This window comes from Theobroma umbraticum, unplaced genomic scaffold (assembly GCF_002168275.2).
Source record: "Theobroma umbraticum cultivar Fairchild unplaced genomic scaffold, ASM216827v3 scaffold_30.0, whole genome shotgun sequence".
Lineage (NCBI taxonomy): Eukaryota > Viridiplantae > Streptophyta > Magnoliopsida > Malvales > Malvaceae > Theobroma > Theobroma umbraticum.
This window is the reverse complement of record NW_018397254.1, coordinates 442,998-463,795: the sequence shown is the minus strand read 5'-3', so window position 1 is coordinate 463,795 and position 20,798 is coordinate 442,998. Positions and strand designations below refer to the sequence as shown.

Here is a 20,798-nt window from a genome sequence, read left to right as displayed (position 1 = left end):
CACATCTTATTATTATTTTCTTTCCAAAATAGTTGATGTGATTTTAAGCAAATATGGCAAACTTGAATTTAACAAGTAACATCAAATCTATACATTATTTATCCACTTGTTTGTCCTTTTTGTTTACCTTCATTTTTATTGCATTCATAATTCCCACTTTTTTTAACTTCCATACATTAATTAAAACAAAATAAATGTGAAAACATCAATGTTTAATTTAATTTTAAAACCATTAAAAAAATAGCATTCATATATTTTTGTGATACATAGAAGTTACATGATTTATCTTCAAATTATGTGTACGGTGGCAATGAGCAAACAATTAATTCAATTAAATACAAATTATCTGAATGTCATATAAATATTAATCAAATCGATTATAAATCAAGTACTAAAAGATTAATTCATTAATCAAATAAGATCAATTAATTCGACCCATAATTGAATTAATTTAAATTTTTGAACTCAAATGAAATTTTTTAAATTTCATTTTTTTATATTAATTAGAAAGTAATTATAAAATCTTAATATATATATATGAAAATACACTAATGATATATGTATAATCCTAAATCGATTAATTTGATTAATCAAAAAATATTCTTAAAATCGAAACCGACAAAATTAATCATTTTAATTGCCTTTACTTCCAAGTAATTAAAACATCGAATTAAACAAACCGAATTACCCCATTGCTTAGAATAAAAGTTAGCATGAAAGTGGTAATTAACAAGGAAATTCTTTCATTTATTTCATTAGAGTGATACTTTTATCGCAATGATCAACAACGTCTCCACTCCCCATTCCTCTGTTAAGACTGGAAAGCTAAATAAGATTAAGGAAATTACATTGTTTGATCATAAGAACACGGCGCCTTCTCCCAATCCAAGAACTCATCCATGGTGGGTCGCCGGAGACAACTCGGTAGCCAGCATTCGAGTACAATTTGCGAGCACCAAAGTCATCTTCGTAAGCCCGAAGGACCAGAAACTTGAAACCCCATAAAACCGAGAGCACATCGCAAGCTTTGAGCAAACAGCTAGCGATCTTCCTCCTCCTGCATGTTATCACCGTGATTAACACAGGCCGTGCTGTGCTGCAATTTCACAGAGAAACTAAAGATCTAGCTTTATGTATTGTACCGAAAGCATTTCCAAACGGCAAGCCCAGAGACATAGAGATATTCCTCTGACCCATGGAGGTGTTGAAGGACAGATTCGTCTCTCATCGCCGTGACATCCACGACGCCCACGAGTTTTCGTTGCGATTCAGAAGCATCCGTGGAGGATTCAGCGACTAAACAGGCATACCTGTTAAACATGCTTTCTTTAATTAAAATGAAATTTTCTCCCTGGAATCAAAAGTTTTTACCTGCTTGGAAGTGAGTTCCTCAGTTTGTAGATGAGCGCGGCGAGCACCTCCGCCTGTTAATGGAGCATTAAAACTCAGATTATGTACTAGCAAGGATTTTGAATCTTCCTTTTCTTTTGTCTGTCTAGTTTATATTATCTTTTTTTTCTCTAAATTGTTCCATTAATGATGCAATTTATCATTCTCTTCTACCGGGGAGAATCAAAAGAAATCGCAAGGAAAAAGAGATATGTGAAGCAAGAAGAAAGGGTAAAAAAGAGGAGAAACCTGGAAGAACTGGAAGAAGAAATCGTCAAAGAAGGCCATGGGTTGGTGAAATGCTTCTGCTTGGATTTGGGCAACCTTCCTCATTTCGTCTTGATCCTCCTCCAATCGCCTCACTTTCCACCCATACTCACTCGCCAAATACAAAGGTTGGTCCTTTCCATCTCCCCATCTCCCATGATCGTTTTCCTCTGCATTTCCATCAATCAGCTTCACAGCCGCCTTAGCTGATGATGAGGCCAAAGAAGAAGAAGAAGAAGAAGAAATAGTGCAGCACTGCACCACACGACCATTGAAAGATGTCCCTCTTGCCCTTCTCTTCCCATCGATTTTCCAGCTCCCATGGCGATGATGATCACTGAGTTTAATGCATGCGTGCCTCTGCTGCTGCCGAGGCTCCGTCCACACACTACTCCCTGAAATAAAAGACTGGCTCTGTAGCAAATGAGCCATACATCACTATGTTTCTCTGAATGCGGAAAAAATCATGATGCAATTGGACTTCGGGAGCTTGTCTTTACCACCTCTCTCTCTCTCTCTCTCTCACACACACACACACACTCTAAATTATTTATTATATCTGAAAAACATGTGTTAGAAACTTTAATTTTCTGCGGTCCAAATCCATTGTATAACGTTAATATTTAATTTCCAATCTTTAATTTATTTTTCCGGTGACAGGAAACGAATGCCAGAGGGGCAAAGAGGAGAAAACAGGGGAAAAACATTTTTAGGTGAAGATAAGACAGGGCGCATAGACATGTGGCTACAGTAACTCGTCAGCTTGGGATCATAATAACATCCGACGTGGCGACTTTTAAGCCTAACACGTGCTTGCACAAAAAAAAATGTGTTCCCTAAATTATTTGCAGATCCGGATCCAAAATAAATGCCGTATTATTATTAGCACTAAAAACGGTTTAAAGATATAAGCCTTTTTTTTCGTTAAAAAATGTTTACTCCATTCTCTCTTTTTTTAATTTTAATTTATTTAATATTAAAATTTGAATTTTTTATAAATTAATATTTAATATAAAGAAAATAAGAATACTAATATGTTTTTAACTTTAGGACAGCAAAGATGATCTTGTTTTCCTAATATAAATCTGGAACGTCACGTGGAAAAAATTAAATACCCTTATTTTGAACCTATAACCTTATAATTAAGGCCGCCTTTATTGGGAGGTGACTTGAGGTTGGCGTTGCCTGCCCTGGCCCCATAAATTATTGGTCAAAGAAAATAATAATAATAATAATAATAATAAAAGCTTTAATTAGGTACTTGGTTCACCAAATGTTTGATTTTATGCTTGCAACGTTTTGAGCATTAGGCTCTTATTTGATTCGTCTGAAGAATTTTGGATTCTCAAATTGTCCAAAATTCTATAATATCAAGAGCAATCTCATACCCGCCTCCCTCTTTGATTATTTTTTTTATAGTGATTAGAAAAAATTAGGGCTTTTTTCGTTAATCTCTTATTCATTGATCAAGTTTTAATTCGTTTTGGATTTAATTTCAAAAATTGAAGATAATATGAACATCTTGTATATAATTAATGTGGTATTTATTTATAAACTCTTTTTTAAGAGAGTGATACATAACTTTCTTTTAAAAAAGTGAGATTTTTTGTGACGCATGTCTATTATTTTATTTTCATAATCTATATTAATTTATAAAGTATTATTCGTTTATAATTTTTATTTTGATTTCTTAAGTTTTACAATTTTATCTTATAAAATATATTTTATAAATAAAAAATAATATAAATATTTAATTTTATTTTAATACATAATAAATACGAGATTCATAATTTTTCTCTATGACTGTGAGCTAAATGAAAAAGGTAGATCAAAGGTTCCTTCAATAATAAACCTAACAGGAGAACAAGACATTTGATCTTTTAGCAGATTTTATTTTAGCATCAATCTTATACGTATCGCAGCCGAACACAAAACGAGAATCTTGTATTCAAGCGTCATGGCCAAACCCCAAGTGGAAACCAAGATTTAATTCCATTGAAAGGCCCACACGTGTTCCACGCCACGATCCAACGGATGTAAACATCAAGGTGGTCCTGTTGGTATGAGAGAGAGTGGGGGGAAGAGCGGGGGCCAAATCAACCAGTCAAACTCCAATATATTTTCTTCTATTAAATTAATTGAATCGGGTAGAATAATAAAAGTTTCATCAACATTGATAATTATTTTTAATGGGTTTTTTTTTTATTTTTTAAATAATATATGGACTACAATATGCAAATAATCATATACATAAACAAATGATGATGGTTCCATGCAATAAGACACATGAAAGAAGAAAAAAATGAAAGAAAAATTGTTGGTGAATGATGAATTGATGATAAGATGATATGATTCGATGATGATCTCCGTCACTTTTCGTGCCGCTGTCTTTCCTACTCTTTTTCAGTCTGTCTGTCCCCCTTCCTTCTCTTTCCTCATATCCCCACTGCCCTCCTCTCTCCTCCACTCTATCTCTGGGTTTTGATTTTTGAGTTTTGATTTTGGTATTTATTTTCTTATATGGAATTCAGTGAATGATTTTCAGTGATATGGAGAAAGCTTTGGAACTCAATCTTGTTCCCTTGGTGTAAGTACTTTCATCTGTTATTTCTGTCTAGTGTTAGCTTCCATGAGTATTTCTTTTTCTCTTTTTTCTTTTTTGAGGTAATCAATTACCCATAAAAGCTTACTTTACAAAAACTTATTTTTTTCATTGCCTTTTTGTATTTTCCCTCTGTAAAACTTTTACCAGTTCAAAGGTTTTGTCTGCATTATGGAGCTTAGACTTTTCAACCGATGTGGATCAGGATCTGTTTTTCTCTCTCTCTTTTTTCATGATTTTCCCTCAGTGATACTAACGATTTCTATTGGGATTTTCCATATTGACTTTTGTGGGTGGTTGGTGTTCCTTCTTGTTTTGGTTTTTTTTTTTGTTCCTGTTCTTAAATACCACAGAAAATGGAATTTTTGACTTCTCAAGGCTGTTCTTTTAAACGAAGACTTTTGATGCAGAACCAACGCTTCCTCAAGTCTTTGTTTTCTAATTTTGTTTGTTTCTTGGGAAAACGCAAGAACAAATTTGCCTCAAGTTCCATTCTTTATGTTGGTTTCAAATTGATTGAATGCAAACATCAGTAACAGTTTGCTGCAGTGCTTTAACTTATAAAGCTTGTTCCTTTGTAGTATGAAAGTCTTTTTTCTTCATTTTTATTTACATTTTTTCTGTTTTTTCTCGTCAGCTAAACAAAGCTTGCACGGAATTTCACCAAACTTTTGTAGTCTAATGCAATAAGGCCGACTTTGTTTTGCTGTCAAAAAGACTGTTTAATCAAGTTATTCAAAGATACATCATTTATCTGAATTCTGAAGTTTACTGTAGAGTTAATCAAATTCAATGTATGAACATTAAAACTGTTTACCCTTTGAAGCGGAAAAGAACATATCTTGGTGTAACAAGAAGGAGAAGAAGAGGTTGCTGGAGTTCATAGCTGCTTGAATCTGAGGCCAAGATAAAAGAGAGAGATAGGTATATCAACAGAGAGATGGGATCTTTCAAGGGTCATGCTTTGCCAGGGACTCTGTTTCTGATGATTGGCGTATGGCACATATGGAGTTGTGTGGTTCGATATGTGTCGAACCCCAAGTCTTTTCAGGTCAGGGTGTGGAACCCAGTTCCTGGTTTTGATGGGAAGTTGAAGTACTTGGAGCTTTATGTTGTAACCATTGGTGCTTTCATTGATTTGTGCATCGAGCTTTTGTATTCGACCCACCTCAAGTTTTTTGTCAATGGAGTCTTGAATCCATCACACTTGAATGATTTTGAGCATTCCGGGATGCTTCTCATGTTTTTCCTCCTAGGTGCCATCGCTCTGCTCTCAGAGAAAACGAGGTTAGTCATGGTCTTTTTTCCAATTGTGGGTGGCCTTCTTTTAGAGAAAATCAATAAGAACTATGGACATCAATCAATAAAGCGATGAAAGAAATTCTCCATGAAATCAGAAACCAGTGAAATGATCATTATTGCTTAAAAAAAAATCGTTCTAGAAATTCTCTTTCTTTTTCTTTGAATGATAGTTGCTGCTAGTTGTTCTTAACTTTGAATTGCCCACAGTTTGTCCCCATTCTTTTCTAGGAAAACACAAGAAAGGAAATAATTTTCAACCCTTTTATTACTTGATCTAAAAGATGCAGAACTTCCATTAAGCTGGACATAGATGAAATTTTCAGGTTTACTTGAGTAGAGTTCACATCAAATCTGAACTTCTTGAGCTTGGCTTCCGATATTAGCAACACAGATAATTACAAAATGCATATATGAGAACTTCTCTGCTTTTCTTGTCTAGTCAATGGAATTTTAGGGGAAAAAAAAATGAAAACCCAGTTTTGTATAGCATGCTTTATGACAGTACATTTTGTGTGAACTAGGCAGTCTCTGGTTTACTTGATAAAATCAGTGATCGACATTTTCATTTGATATTTCATAATGCACACAATGTCTTTAACTCTAGAAACAGAAGTAAGGCAAGATTTTTTTAATCTAGTGCTACTTGCTGAGTTCTGGATTCTAAGTTCTGACCAAAATCATGGGACTGCTGCTTTCTGACTGGGAAAGAGTGTAACCACGTTGGTAATAGAACCATAGGGGATTGGAGGGTTGGAAGTTATGAAGGTTCTATAAGCAGTAGATTCTGAACAGACTGCTAATTAGGTGGCTTCCATTTTATTTTTTTTTTGGATTTTGCGGAATTAATGCATGTTTAGTGCATTGAAGTAAAGTTCATCCCTAACCATAACATGAAAGCTATATTATATGTTGTGTTAAATGCCAGTATTATAATGTTTTTTGTCTGAAATCATTGTTGCTTAATTAGAAAATGTTTACTCCATCTCATATGTACTTTTCCATTTCATATCACCATTTCCTGTTAAATATAGCTAATTTTACAACCATCTTCACTGGAATCTCTTCTTGCTCAGTTTCGTTTCCTTACCACAAGAAGCCCTTTGTCTTATTGCGGCAGCAGCATTCTGTGCAGAGTATCTGCTATTCTACTTTCACTCAACAACTCATAAGGGCCTCGAGGGATACTACCATCTTGTGCTTGTCCTTTTAATAGGACTTTGCATCTTAACCACTGTTGCTGGAGCTCTCTTCCCGAACAGCTTCCCTGTTGATTTGTGTAGTGGAATTGCCATAACTCTCCAAGGGCTCTGGTTCTATCAGACTGCTTTCACCCTCTATGGCCCCATGATGCCTGATGGTTGTCAGCTCAAGTGGAATGCAATCTATTGCCGTTCAACAGATAGTGGGGTCCGAGGCGAGTTGCTTGCTAACTTCCAGCTCTTCTCTCTGGTACTGGGTGTCCTTGTTGCTGTTGTGGGATCATATGGTTTTGCAGCTTCAAGATATGGGAATTCTGATCTTGGAAGCATGCATTCAGTTCAGGACGGATGAGAATGAGATGGAGGCAGGGTATTCAGTCTTAAAATTTTGGATTCAAATTCATTTTAGTCTTCTTGTTCATTATCTTTTAATGGCATTATAGCTGAAGGTAGTAAGTTTAGCTGCTGTTTCACAGGTTTCCGGTCCATATCCTGGGAGAGGTGAACGTGATGGGAAGGACTGTAACTTTAGCAATTGTTAGCATTCATGTATAAGTATAAACAGGAATAATAATGTGATTTACAAGGAGAAAAAAATCAATTACACTTCAATTCAATATTCTTTTTCATGCTGCTGGCTATGGTGACTAAGCTTTGCTATCTCATTTGGATTTTTGAGTATTTTTTGTGAATTTCAGAGAAAAAAATTGCTTGTTTTTGTAATTCATAGGACTTGTGATTTAATATTTGCTTCAGGAGCATAGTCGATCTCAGTGGTTTTGTGGACATTGGTTATTGGATGCTCTGTCTCGATGTGAGACCTGTTGATTAGAATTGCCTTGAGAAGATTTTTGTCTAGAACAACATGTATAGACAATTAGCTACCACTAAAGAAATATGAGCATGTATAACCCCAGTCAACTGCCACCAGAGAAATATTAGCATTGTAATGGATGGTTTTGATTCCTTTTGTGTTTATATTGTTCTTTAATTTATCTAAATTTTGATTTTGAGTATGATCTCGAGATTTAAGGATTAAATCAATACATTCTTTCAGGTCTAAATAATGGGACTCAGAAAACATATGCTCTGTTGTTTATATAGATGCTAATGAAAAGAACACTTACTCCAATCAAAGTTTAGGACCTTCATATAATACTGGTATCAATATGATTTCTATTTTCCCTTTTCTTTCTCTTTGATTTTAAGAGATTTTAAGAGAAATGAAGATAAAAAGTTTTTACTTGTGCGGAATTCCGACAAATATAAGAACGAATAACAAAAGTGGCAACAATTAAATGGAAATTAAGGCTTTGATTTGATTACTTTCAGGACAAGCCGATGGCATTTTGGCAAAGTGCTTCATCCATGCACCCCAAAAAGAAAATGGAAAGAAAGAAAAATAACAACAGGGTCAGTCCCTGCAATTATAGAAATCCAAGGCATATATTGCACATGGGTTTGCATTTATAACATAGAGAAATAGAGACTTTTTTTCTTTAAAAGTCAAATACTAAAGCAGTCTAACTTATTACTTATGCATCATCCCTAAAGTTAAAATCTTTCTCGTTCTGGGGATCTCCAAACCTCACACTTTTAGTAGGGGACTATGATGGATTCTATCAGCTCTTGCAGTGGAGCTAGCTCTTTCTTGTCGATCAGCCCGAATTCCTGCAGATGGAAACATATCGAAGCAAATTATTCTAACCACTTTCTTCTCAACTATGCTACATTATAAACCGAACATTTCAGAGATTAAAACCGTTTCAACCCTTACCATATTGCAGGGAAGAGAATAAAAAGATTAATCATCAAGCAGAAGAAGACTTACACAAGTAAACAGTATGAAATGCTTGAAGCATGTGTTCAAATGGGCTTCCTCCTTAAGGCTCACAATTTTCTGAAAGTGAGAGTGATAGATGTGCGCATACACGCGGAACAGTCTTTTGAATATTGTCTTCACGACCTCCTTGAAGTTCGGTGGAAATGGTGCACCTGGCAAATTTGAGTTATGCGATTAAATTAAAGGATGTATTTAGCACAGATACAAGATAGACTAATTACCTTTCCTTTTGGACAAGTATAAATATTAGAAATAAGTCAATCATCACTGTTGTCATCATATACAGATAAACGACTATCTTTCTCTAGATTAAAGGCATGTCAGACCTCATCACAAAGAATTAAAGACGATGAAGCACATGACTGATGAAGATTTTACCAAGCTTTTGAGGAAATATGGATTCATCATCAAGCTGTACTTCGATCCAGTCCATTAGATATTCAACATATTTTGGAGCAGAAACCTCAATAGGTTTCTTGATTTGCACACCATCTGCCCATCTATATTCATACCTGTAAAGTTTTGTAAGACAGCAAATAATCAACTCCAGAAAACCCAAGATATACAATTTGAACTCTTTTTAAAAATGAGTACTTTAGACTAAATAAAGGTGAGTATAGAATTACTAAATTGATTGATCAGAAAGTGCAAGGTACAAGAACCGAACATGGAAGCAAAAAATTTACAGTATTTGGGGAGAAAGAGGTCCAAGTTTCAAAGTTACAACTTGCAAGAGTTTTAATTATTGGACAGAAAGTAAACCATACATCAAATGACTACAAGGATTTTGAGTCTTGGAACAATTCTAGCTACAAAGTCCTCCACAGACCTCTGAAAATTTAAGGCAAAATTCAATATATTGCAAAAGGCTAAGGCCAATTAGTAAGAATAAAAAAAATCTCACCACAAACTAGAAAATGATGGAATCAATGAAAACATGGTGCACAGTCTCACTCCCGCCCCGCAATCAGACAAGATCACAAGATTATATTGAATATTCTGAATTCAAAATTCAATAACATTTGACAAGATATATTTTAAAAAAAATAAATTAATGCAATTATCATGTATCTTTCAAATAATTAAAAAGGCTAAATTTAAGTCAAGGGAGTCCCCATATAACCTGATCCTTAAAGACTTAACGCATCCATCATTTGAGAGAAATGCTTTTAATACCATCAACAAATGCAAACATGACAGAGGCCATATGGCACGACGAAATATTAAATTTAGGATTTTTATAACTAATTATCAAAAAGGGAAAAAGACTCTGATTTGATATGTCATACTTAGGGCCTGCAGTCATCGTAGGACAGTTCTCAGGAGTACAAAACTCTGTGAGTGTACCATAGAGCAGATTCACCTGATTGAAGAAATCCACAGCTGAAAAAGATTCAACAATTAGGATTCAGCAATGAGCTTCAAATCTAGAAATTGGGAATAAAATTTACTAAAACGTTTTATCAAAAATCAGCTAATGAAAGGAATACAAATAAATTAGCAGTCACAACAGTAAAGTAACAGCATGGCCATACTAAAGTCAGATATTCATGGATAAATTATATGCCCAGTTTTTCACAAATATATAGAAGGATTTATTCAGAATTGTGTGCGTGTGTGCGTATGTGCATGCAGGGTGTATGTGAGTAAGAAAGAAAGAGAGGGAGCGAGAGATACTGTTGACTGCAAGCCATTCATTTAAATCCTCCCCAGGAGGTAGCCTTACAGCTTCCCTTAGGTTTCCACTGCCTAGGGTGGCATCAATGTGCTTCTTAAGCTGTGCACCCTGCATTATGGAAAGATTACAATACTATGATGAGAACTGCAAATTCTGCTAAGCCACTTGCATAGCAGAATGAAATCCAGAAGGCATTTTATATAGAGGCACCATAAAGAAGCCAGCTCTCAAGAACTTCAAAAAAGGCTATTCAATTATTGTCAAGTTAAAGCACACAGCAGTACTAACCATGTTTAGACGTAGATCCCCATTTAATAAAAAAATCATCACATGTAGTACGTGTACACACGCCCTCTAACATCCATGGTGGGTCCCACATTTGCGACTGTGGGGCCATCATGTATGTCAGTAGAGCATTGAAATTGTAGTATTTCAATGTTGCCACTGAAATAAGTAAAACACCGTAACGTACAGTGGTTTAGTGAACAAGTGACTTCAAAAGGAATGAAATTTATTAAATAAAAATATGAATGGTCAAATGAGTTCATTTTCTTCTTTTCTTCATAGGTATGGTGAAGTGAATTCTTACTCTACAATGAAATAAATAAGAAGGTTCAGAAAAAATAGCAACCATTATGTAGCTAAGAACCCAAGAAGCAAAACAATCAGCAAATGGCATTAAATCTTGGATTCAGAAGCTTCATTTCTTCATTTGTTTTGCAAACAAAGACAACTTTTCAAGGTCTTTTTTAGGATTTTGGATGCATTAAAACCAACAGATTCAAGCATGCTGGAAGAGTACATATCACATCAAATACTGAAAAGAAGAAGATGAACAATATTAATTATGGTTTCCATTAAAGGAGAAAAAAAAGGAACAAAAGTAACCAACCTTACTTCCTGAAGGTGCACTTTTTTTTGGGCGGAATGTCCGCTGATTTCTGTTTTCAGAGCAATTTGTTATCAGGAAAATCCATCAACTGAAAAGATATACAATTATTTACCAACTATAGTGCCTGACTTGGGAGTGGGTGTCAGAAATATACCCACATCCAACACAAGTTCAAATTCTTCACGAGTTTGTCCATATGTTTAGAGGATCATAAAAGATGCATGTACATTCAAGATATTTCATATATGTACAACATGGTAGGTTAGGATAAAAAGATTCAAAGTAACATAGTTTACAGGAACTCAACATAAGCAAAATATCCAATTGATCTTTTAAAAAATAAAATAAAAGCAAAAGCAAAAGCAAAAGCAAACATGATGTTTTGTTTGTAAGAGGATAAAAAACACAACTTTGATAGATTAACTTTGTGCTGCTTTTTCATGGCTTTAAATAGTGAACAATACTGATTAATTGCACATACATGGACATATATGGCATGATAGAAAGCAGAGGCTCCTATCTTACTGAAAATTACGGAAGATGCAGAGCATATTTGAACCTGATTAATAAAGAGGTTGTTGGCAAATTAATTAGCTTTCCCGTAGACTACATTTGTACATTCCCATTACTTCCGCTCCATTTATCCAATTTCCTAAACTTCATTCCACCACCACAAGTCTCCTAACAATGGCTGCAAATTGTCAATGGACCTAGTTTGCAACTAAGTACTCACTCGATAACAACGCGATGCAAAGCTCAACCTTTTCAGATTTTCACCATCTAATTTTCAAGGTAAAAAACAAATAATTTAGTACATGATCCCTCTTTTGACCTTCCTAACATAGTAATTCACGAAAACCACCCAGGAAGCATAGCTTTTAATCATAGTTCAAACACCGAACCAACTAATGATAAAGCAATCAGAACAAATCATTAAAATTTTCTTAACATCAAGACGAGCTCAACATGCATTAAAATTCACCATCCTTTAATGCATCATCGCATTTATCTCACCTCCTAAAGATCGAGCCATTGATTCTATTAACACATAATCAAATGCTTTTCAAAGCCAAAAAAATTGAAATCATAGTTAATGATCGAACTGATTCGACGTGATTAACCATATGCAATGGCTCTAACCAAAACGATTGGATTGCAGTTACAGTTCACAGAGCAAATCAAAGAGTCAAACATGAAATATTTTCGAGAATTTGGTTAAAGTTAATGGAGCCAAAGAAAGATGAGCTGATCACTGATCTTGAAATGAGAGAGGCTAACAGAATTAGAACAGATCTGACATAATTTAATAAAAATTAACGAACAGAAGCGTAATTAATAGGAAAATAATTAATTTCTATTTTTATTTTATTTTTTGAAATTTTCACTCACCTGCCGAGACCGAAGAGACTCATCGTTGGAGAGAAGCTTTGATATTTTCTTTTTCCTTTCTTCAGGTGGAGACCTGAAAAAGCTTCTTTTGCCTTTCACCTTCCTTTTTTTTTTTTCAGTATTTTTTTTATTAACAATTATTCCTTTCGTACTGTTTTTACTTAATTTATTAAAATAATTAGCGTACGAAATTCGAATAATATAAAAAGAAGTACAGAGCATCTTTTTGTATTTGAGTATTTTTAAAATACAAAAAAAAAATGAGGGGAGTGTTTTTAAATTTGGAGACAGAGAGAGCTGGGCCTAGTTTGGGTTGGACCGATTTAAATGAAAGCCTAGCACAATTAACAGGCCCAAAATACAACTGAACAGCAGGTTTTCTCTGCAAAAACTTATACCTGCTTCTTCCCATGTTATATTGCATGAATCAAATTACATAATAATTAGTTTTTATACTCCTGAGTGTAACACCTTTCAGCTTAAAACCCTTGATCTTAGCATAAACATCAAAGTAGCACAGTGCTACCAGTCAAAACTCAGTCAACAAACCAGCCCCGTACGATACAGCTTGGCATCACCATATAATACGGTCAGCTACCCCTGCCCATAAAGTTTACATTTTGACAAGCCAACACACCTGGGGATACTATACTATCAGAAACACAAATCGACTTTGGGATATAGGCACCAACAACACGTTGGCTTTCATTGCCAGCACCAAGCAGCTTGCATCCTTCCGCAGATCACAGACCAAGAGCCAGCTGCACGTTCCAAACACATGTTAAATCACCTGGCTTTAGACAATATTTTGTAGCTCGCAGCAGCACGTCGACTCCGCACAATTTTGTGCCCTGAACTTTGGACGGGCCCCCTTTCCTTTGCACCATAATCTTCCTTCCCGACATATCCTTTGAGGGCCCTGGCCCGCAAAACATACTTCGAAAAATCACCCAGGAACACACATTCTGCCCTCTTGCTCCATGGCGTGATTCTGCGTCATAAACCCCAGGGTTGAAGCGGGGGAAGATGTGTACCCCGCCCACGTCAAACACCCTGAACTCGCCTATTAGTCTTCTCTTATTTCTTTCGTCTTGTCCCTCACTGTTTTTCACTCTCTCCTTTTCTCTTTTTTTTTTTTTAATTTATAATATGATGACCTTTCCTGAACCTAAGAATATTCCAAAGCCAGTTATTCCCACAAGAGATAAAACATGACAACTCTCCCAGACAGCCCTCTAGATTGATAACAGAACAGAATAAGTAAGAGTAAGTACATGATTAGAGTAATTAGCTACTAAGAACAAGTATAATATAACATAGAACAGAAACTAAATAACTCTATGAAGAAATCCTCCAACACCAGTTTTGTTTTTCACTAACAGTACAAAATGGATGGCACAAATACAAGCAAGAATACAATTGCAAAAAAGATAAAATGTAAAAACCTTTTGCAGGGAAGCTGGCCTACTCAACAAGATGCGGATGTCCAAATGAAATGCTTATTCCGAAACCAGATCAGCTCCAAACTTCTTCATTGAACTTGTCCAACAGACGAAGGTGTTTTAAATGAGCCAAGAATGAATTTCACGTGGGAATTTGAACTTCTGATTCCCAAAATATCAAGGACCTCTAGGTAAGATTGAACAACCTCTCAGCAAAAGCTCATGTAGATACTACAGCAGTCAAGGAAGGGCAATGACTTAATAGTCAATAGCTCCTCAAGAAGGATCCGGAACATGAAATTTTGTAATTGCTCCTAAATTGGTTGGGTGTTGAAACAATCATTTAGTGAAATCTTACAGTGGTTGGTGAAGCTTTGAAATGGATGAAAACTCCTCAAAGGTGATACTTATCACTTCAGAATTTGAAGCCGAGTCATATGAGTCAAGGATTCCTCCACGTCTTTGCTCCAAAGGTTAGTACCACGTATGTCAAGCTTCTCAAGTTTTGATAAGGATTTTAAATCTGGAAGGCTTTCCAACTTGCTGCAATCGTTTAGAACAAGAATCTTCAAATTTTGAAGAGCAGTCAAATCGGGCAACTTAACCAAGCTCTTACAACCTGAGAGGTCAAGTTCCTCAAGGTTCCTATGTCCTTTCAATTCTGGCAGATCTATTAATGATGAACAACCCTTCAACCTCAGTTTCTGAAGGTTGCAGATGTCAGAAGGCAAAAACTGTATTTTTGTTTCTGATAGATCAAGTTCTCTAAGGTCATCGGCCCCTTCAAAGCTATCATACATAATTTCCCTTATCTTAACAGCACCTGAAAGATCAAGAATCTTGAGCCTAGAGACCTGTTTGAGACTGCGCATTCCAACCAACTGATGACATCCTCTTAACAAGATTATTTTTAGATTTTGAAGAGACTTAACAATAGGTAATTTCTCAATTTTGGTGCAGGAAAAATTAATCACTTGAAGTTGTTCAAATGACTTGAAGCTCTTTTCTTGGATCTTTTCCAAATTTATGGATTCAGAAAGATCAATTACCTCAAGTTTGCTGAAATTTACCAGTTTTGGGAGTTCTCTTAAAGAAGAACACTGTCTAAGGATGAGCCTGCGCAGTTCAGTCAATTCAGGGAAGCTAGAAGGTAATGATTCAATTCCGAGGGCAGATAAGTTAAGGCTTCGAAGTCTGGACACTTGATTAAAGAATTCATCTGGGATTTCCTTCAAATAGGTTGAACCAGATATCTCAAGAACAGTTAAGGCTTGGAGTTTTGATATATGTTTTATGTCCTCCAACAGGTAAGAGCCTCTAAGCAAGAGCCCAAGCAGCTTCTCCATTTTAGATATGGAGAGTTCCTCAGAAGATCTGAGCCTGGGATAAAAAATAGCAAGCAGATTGAGGTTTGGCTTAGCCCCAAAGAAAGTTTCATGAACTTCCCTGCTTAGACGACTTCCATCAATCAGTAATGAGGATATCATTTCCTCTTTCTTATCACTACACAGTGTTTTCATCATGCCATCAGCTGGTGTGATTCCTTCAAGAACTTTCCAGTCATAATCCTTTAGCACGCTAGCCAAACCTGGGTCAGCAGGCTCAGTATATCCACGGCGGCAATACTCATTCATATCAAGAGTTGCACCCTCCAGAACAACAACATTGTCCTCTTGCATTTTGAGCAAGTGACAATCTATAAGCTTCATCAAGACACGGTGTCCCTCCTCATAAGCCTTCTCAATCGGATCGGTGGGATTGAGATCACGTTCCATTATCCAGTTAGTGATCAACTCATTGTAGTGAACACCACCATGTTTTCCTAAGAAATGCCAACTATGCCAAAAGCAATCAATCATACAATTGGCTGGCTCCTTATCATATGTATAACGCAGAAGTTGTCTCAGATCATTAGCAGCCGCCTCCAAAGCAAGGTTCAAATTCCCAGCGTTATCTTTTGCAATGTAATTTAAGGTTCCTGCTAACATGAGGATGTTAGCAGGCAAAACCTTGCTCTTTTTTTGAATTGCCTCGGATAACTCTTTAAAGCCTGGTGATTGCAAAACTTCATCAACAACATTTTCTTTGTTTAACAATTTCAATGCCTCATCCCCTGAAAGGGGTTCAACAGCAACCTTCTTCGTTCCCTCAGACCAACCACCATCATTATCCCTTCTTGTAATTAGAATCTTGAATTTGCCCTTATGATTCTTGCCACAGACTTCCAAGCCTAATATTTTACTGACCATCTCTTCTTTTTGACCATTCTCGGTCATTGTCCCTACTTGACCATCTAAAACAATTAGAATAAACCCTTGTGCTGCTGTAAGCTTTTCTTCCATTTTCTGCTGTGCTGCTTTAAGCTTTTCTTCCTTTTCCTCCTTCAAGTTCTTCACACTACCCTCCTTTTTCTCATTTTCGCCAGTATCTTCCCTTGCATCTGTACTAGTAGGCAGAGAAAACTGACGAGCAATGGTGTCATAAAGAGAGTTCTCATCATGCTTTTGTTCCAGAGATATCCAAAGAGGCTCATCATGATTGTTCTTCACAGCTAACTTACATATTATTCTTGCCATCCATGTTTTCCCTGTTCCAGCCTCCCCAGTGAGAATGATTTTCGACACACTGCTATTTTCTAACAGGTGAAATATCTTCTTTGCATGATCCTCTGTCGCTTTCAATTTCATTACTGGTGTTTCAAACAATAGAAAGCGATGCAAGAATTTAGTATGATCAACGTAAATTAAACAATTCCAATAACACGTTGAGGAAAAATATGTTTCTTGTACACTATATAGCGCAATAAAACAAATTACAAGGAGTTGGTTTCTCATATTCCGATTTCAACAAGAATTCTTCACACTCACATTCTAAAGGTACCTTCAAGGATGCTTCTGTTCTGCAATTAAATTCCCAAGCTACCTACAACTCATCACTGTTCATAGACAGCTAAAAGTTCTAAAGCATACATTTGCATTACTTGGTATACCATAGATTTATTCCTCAACTAAATATTTCTTTTTCATCTAGAAATTATATGGTAAAAAAATGAAAATTATGGCAAAACTTTCTCGCTAATGTTCCTTACACATTCACCATGAAGTTCCTGATCTAAAAATCATCCCATCAAGAATATATTACATCATCATATAGTACACATTGAATCTTGTTAAATTCCAATCAACAAGCCACTGCTAACTTTCATGAGATTAATGTAAATTTGTTACTTCTGTTTAGAAATGAGTTTGAATAGACCGTTCATTACCTTTAAAATTGGGTTTCTATAGACAGAAGAACAACAGAACATTATTCGTCAAAAGAAGAGAAGACAAGCGGATAAAAAGAGAAATGTAGATTACCGTCATTGTGCTCTTCAGAGAGGTATTGGGGGCTACCCATTTCGTGTTCTCCATTGGTCTCTTGGGTACTATCCTCCTCGTTTTCTTCACTGATCTCATGGGTTGAAGCGCCTGTATTGCTCATCTCTCACACTCTCACTATACCGGCTTCCCTCCCACGAAGAAATCAGCCTAAAAATGACGATGACATCGGTAAGTTAGAATTCCTGGAAACAGGGGAGATAAAATCCCACTCTACAAATGGATGCAAATTTCCATCCAGCCGAAAAGATGAAGAGCAATTTACAGTTTTGGCTTGGTTTTGTCTTTTTCTCCCCCTTGGTGATCAAGTAAACGGTCAACCCAGACAGCTTCCCAAGTCTTTCTCTATTATCTCAACAATCTTTTTTGATTTTTTTTTTTTGCTCAGTAACAACCTTTCTTTAGTCATGTAGATTTTCTTATTCATTTCAGAGGCTAGAGAGAGTGATTGCCCCCATCAACCAACGGATGACGTAACGTAAATGCGGAGATTTTAATGCATGTGGTTGTATGGAGAGTGACTCCTCATGAAACAAGGCAAGTTGGTGTTCGAAAGCCAGTCGTCTGTTTGTCATTTCCTCCTACGAGCATTCGGGCTGTTCGCCTTGTCTCTTTCCCCTGACTAATAATAAATCCAATTCATCGCCTAAGACCAAGACTTTGGAGGGCAACGTCTTGGGAAAATAAAATTAAAAATAAATAAAAAATAACGAGAAACAGCACGAGAAGACTCGAGGAAAGTCTTTTCTTATTATTGGAGTGACAACGTGGCCTTAGGTCCCTGGAAAGTGAGTTCACAGTGTCCATCTTTCGAAAAAACCTGCAGATTTCTGAACAACTCAGAACTTGCTCTCGCATGTAATTATATTCAAACCAAGTATTCCCTCTCGCTAATACAGGTGAATCATTTATCACAATTTTTTCAGCAAATAGCCAAGTACAACCCAAACCAATGTAGTTTCTGTTTAAGTACAATTTGATTAATACGGTTAATTCGATTAATTTTAATTTTAAATTTTTTTTGATAACCTGAATTAATTAAATTAAGTAATAATTTGATTAAAATAAAATTTGAGTCAATCTTAATTTTTCAATAAATTCGATTTGATTCAATTAAGAAAAAAAATTTATCTGAATTAACTTATTTAACCAATTTTAATTACAAGAGAAAAATATCATGTCAAATTCTTAAAGTTCAACCGAAAGCAATGAGACTCGAACAAAACCCTAACTTTTTAAGCCAAAATTTTCAAGATCTCAAGAGCTATTACTATTCCTTTTAGGAGCCTTGATTTTACCCATCATTTGGACAGCTCAAGGTAGACCATTATTCAAATTCGTGAGAGATAATAGTACTCAATTATAAAGTATTCATATATCATCTCTAAGCACATGTGAATGGTAAACTACATTTAAATTGATGATGAGACAAATTACTAATAACAATGAGTTATTTTTTAAAAATAATAATAATAAAAGGGCCAGTGGATGAAAATTTTGCTTATGAAAATGAAATGAAATGATATACTACTATATGCTATAATTAAATTGACGGCTGAAACGGCGTCGCTTTAGGTAAAGTCTATTAGGGGAATAGTCCGACAGGAATCTAATCACTTTAATGCTCTGTCCTTCTGTTGAATTTGTTATTGCAAAATTGAAACCTATTTTAATTTGTGATTTGAATTATTGTCACCCATCACCATGCTCGCCGCATCCGATGTTGTTGTTCAAACATCAAAGTCGAGTCTCAGTTAAACAAAACAAGTAAACCTCAACGCAACCACTTTCGCATTCTTTATGTTATAATTACTTTCTTTTATTTTTTTAAAAATATATTTATCAATTTAACACCATCACGTGCTGTTTTATTTATCTTTTCTCGAAAAGAGTTTTCTAAACAAATGATCGATGCATGCACTTCTGTCTTTTTTTTTTTTTAACTATTTCAATTTTTAAATTTTTTTACTCAACTTAATACAACTTGTAAATTTTTTTATTTATTCCATTAAAAATAATGTAAAAATCCTCCTCTCAAAATAAAAAAATTGCAAATTGATGCAAAATTGTTTTTTTTTCCAAGTAAGCGGTCATTATTTATCAATTTAATCTATCCCCTCCAAAAAAATAAAAAATTCGTATGAGCTGGCAGGAGATGCCATCAATGAGTAATGTGAAGTAGAAAAGGCTAAAGCATTGAGTGTAATTGTGATCTAATTGCCATCTTCGTCGTACAAATACATAATTCATTTCCATTTGAAATTAAATTAAATTTAATTAATGGCTTTAATGTTATTGACCTATTAACAACCAACCAAAAGTATAAGTATTATATTGTAAATTACATAATAAATAACAAAAATGACAAAGACTATTTTATAATTAAGTAATTTATATTATTATCTAATAGGATTAAGTAATATTGAGATATTTTATAATGAAATTCACATGAGACTTGATAGTAAAATTACTACATGTCAATTCAAAAAAAAAATTATTACATGTCACAAATTCAAATAAGATTCAAATAGTAACCATAAAATATTTACTATTGAATTCGATTATGATATTATAAGTATTGCATAGCAAGTATTTGTTGGGGGGTTTTTTTTTTTTTTACACTTGTTCAGGATCACACTTTTTATTTAGACAGTAATGGAGATAAAAAAAGGAAAAGATAATGAAATATAGGAGTCTGACATTTGAAGTCAATAGAGTCAATACTAGAATTATACTAAAAACTGCTTCTAGCCAGCTAGTATTCTGGCATGATGAAGAATAATAAAGGCCAACTCCAATATACAAACGACCAAGCAGGCTGACTTGACTTTCCAAGAAACTGGTTACTGGGATTGGGTGTCCTCTGTTTTGCATTCGGTCTGCAGCAACTCCGTCTCCAGCTCAACTGAACTCTGCTCACAGAGAGCTGAAATAAGAAGGAACCATAGGGAGGAAATGGTGGACCCGATCCCACGAAAGGTCAAGAACACCTGGGAGAAATGGAATATCCGAGGGACTATTCTGTTCAGTCTCTCAATGCAGACCTACCTGATTTTGTTCGCCCCATACAGAAAACGCACAAGGAACAAACTCTTAATCATACTCATCTGGTCGGCTTACTTGCTGGCCGATGCGGCGGCTAATTTCACTGTGGGTCTCATCTCCAACAGGCAAGGCGGTGATACTAAATCTGGTACTAAGGAGAACAATGCTCTTATAGCTTTCTGGGCACCCTTTCTTTTGCTGCACCTTGGTGGTCCCGATACAATTACTGCTTTTGCTCTTGAAGATAACGAACTCTGGCTTAGGCACTTGCTGGGTCTTGGCTTTCAAGCTGTTGCCACTCTTTATGTCTTTGTTCAATCAATTCCAAACAGGCTATGGATCTCCGCTACCCTCATGTTTGTTGCTGGAA

At 35.4% G+C, this 20,798-nt stretch overlaps 4 protein-coding genes across 7 annotated transcripts; 1 reads left to right on the top strand and 3 right to left on the bottom strand.

Moving 5' to 3' along the window:
- Positions 1-726: 726 nt before the first annotated feature.
- On the bottom strand, positions 727-2,233 carry LOC110419530 (Acyl-CoA N-acyltransferases (NAT) superfamily protein). Its single transcript, XM_021432621.2, has 4 exons — positions 1,639-2,233; positions 1,372-1,424; positions 1,143-1,310; positions 727-1,057 (listed from the first exon to the last, which is right to left on the bottom strand). Exons 1-4 carry the CDS (start codon positions 2,086-2,088, stop codon positions 826-828), a joined length of 903 nt encoding a protein of 300 aa, XP_021288296.1. The 5' UTR covers positions 2,089-2,233; the 3' UTR covers positions 727-825.
- Positions 2,234-3,802: 1,569 nt separating this feature from the next.
- Positions 3,803-7,410, top strand: LOC110420672 (plant viral-response family protein). 2 transcript variants are annotated; one of them, XM_021434063.2, is made up of 4 exons: positions 3,803-4,243; positions 5,085-5,545; positions 6,634-7,124; positions 7,236-7,410. In XM_021434063.2, exons 2-3 carry the CDS (start codon positions 5,199-5,201, stop codon positions 7,109-7,111), a joined length of 825 nt encoding a protein of 274 aa, XP_021289738.1. In that variant the 5' UTR covers positions 3,803-4,243; positions 5,085-5,198; the 3' UTR covers positions 7,112-7,124; positions 7,236-7,410. The 2 variants fall into 2 exon arrangements, with proteins under 2 accessions (XP_021289738.1, XP_021289734.1); XM_021434059.1 differs by having other exon boundaries at positions 3,804-4,243; positions 6,634-7,129.
- A 643-nt stretch (positions 7,411-8,053) lies between these two features.
- LOC110422675 (MOB kinase activator-like 1A) lies at positions 8,054-12,716 on the bottom strand. 2 transcript variants are annotated; one of them, XM_089782819.1, is made up of 8 exons: positions 12,562-12,684; positions 11,732-11,952; positions 11,173-11,221; positions 10,280-10,388; positions 9,892-9,985; positions 8,981-9,114; positions 8,591-8,754; positions 8,054-8,430 (listed from the first exon to the last, which is right to left on the bottom strand). In XM_089782819.1, the coding sequence occupies exons 5-8, from the start codon at positions 9,906-9,908 to the stop codon at positions 8,356-8,358; spliced, it is 390 nt and encodes a 129-aa protein (XP_089638945.1). In that variant the 5' UTR covers positions 9,909-9,985; positions 10,280-10,388; positions 11,173-11,221; positions 11,732-11,952; positions 12,562-12,684; the 3' UTR covers positions 8,054-8,355. The 2 variants fall into 2 exon arrangements, with proteins under 2 accessions (XP_089638945.1, XP_021292362.1); XM_021436687.2 differs by lacking the exon at positions 11,732-11,952 and having other exon boundaries at positions 12,562-12,716.
- A 127-nt stretch (positions 12,717-12,843) lies between these two features.
- Positions 12,844-17,855, bottom strand: LOC110425723 (putative disease resistance protein At4g19050). Of its 2 annotated transcripts, XM_021440703.2 has the most exons (3): positions 17,649-17,855; positions 17,363-17,533; positions 12,844-16,692 (listed from the first exon to the last, which is right to left on the bottom strand). In XM_021440703.2, the coding sequence occupies exons 2-3, from the start codon at positions 17,484-17,486 to the stop codon at positions 14,414-14,416; spliced, it is 2,403 nt and encodes an 800-aa protein (XP_021296378.1). In that variant the 5' UTR covers positions 17,487-17,533; positions 17,649-17,855; the 3' UTR covers positions 12,844-14,413. The 2 variants fall into 2 exon arrangements, with proteins under 2 accessions (XP_021296378.1, XP_089638937.1); XM_089782811.1 differs by having other exon boundaries at positions 17,363-17,855.
- Between the last annotated feature and the right edge of the window lie 2,943 nt (positions 17,856-20,798).

Bases quoted from the DNA above. Each gene is read 5' to 3' on its own strand.
- LOC110419530 (XM_021432621.2), bottom strand. From the start codon at position 2,088: ATGGCTCATTTGCTACAGAGCCAGTCTTTTATTTCAGGGAGTAGTGTG. The intron at 1,425-1,638 runs GTTTCTCCTCTT...CTCCATTAACAG, and splicing joins TCTTCTTCCAGTTCTTCCAG to GCGGAGGTGCTCGCCGCGCT. The intron at 1,311-1,371 runs GTAAAAACTTTT...CATGTTTAACAG, and splicing joins AGGAACTCACTTCCAAGCAG to GTATGCCTGTTTAGTCGCTG.
- LOC110420672 (XM_021434063.2), top strand. From the start codon at position 5,199: ATGGGATCTTTCAAGGGTCATGCTTTGCCAGGGACTCTGTTTCTGATG. The intron at 5,546-6,633 runs GTTAGTCATGGT...CTTCTTGCTCAG, and splicing joins CTGCTCTCAGAGAAAACGAG to TTTCGTTTCCTTACCACAAG.
- LOC110422675 (XM_021436687.2), bottom strand. From the start codon at position 12,584: ATGAGTCTCTTCGGTCTCGGCAG. The intron at 9,115-9,891 runs GTATGACATATC...AAAACTTTACAG, and splicing joins ACGATGACTGCAGGCCCTAA to GTATGAATATAGATGGGCAG. The intron at 8,755-8,980 runs GTAAAATCTTCA...CAAATTTGCCAG, and splicing joins CATATTTCCTCAAAAGCTTG to GTGCACCATTTCCACCGAAC.
- LOC110425723 (XM_089782811.1), bottom strand. From the start codon at position 17,486: ATGAGCAATACAGGCGCTTCAACCCATGAGATCAGTGAAGAAAACGAG. The intron at 16,693-17,362 runs GTAATCTACATT...TTGAAACACCAG, and splicing joins CTCTGAAGAGCACAATGACG to TAATGAAATTGAAAGCGACA.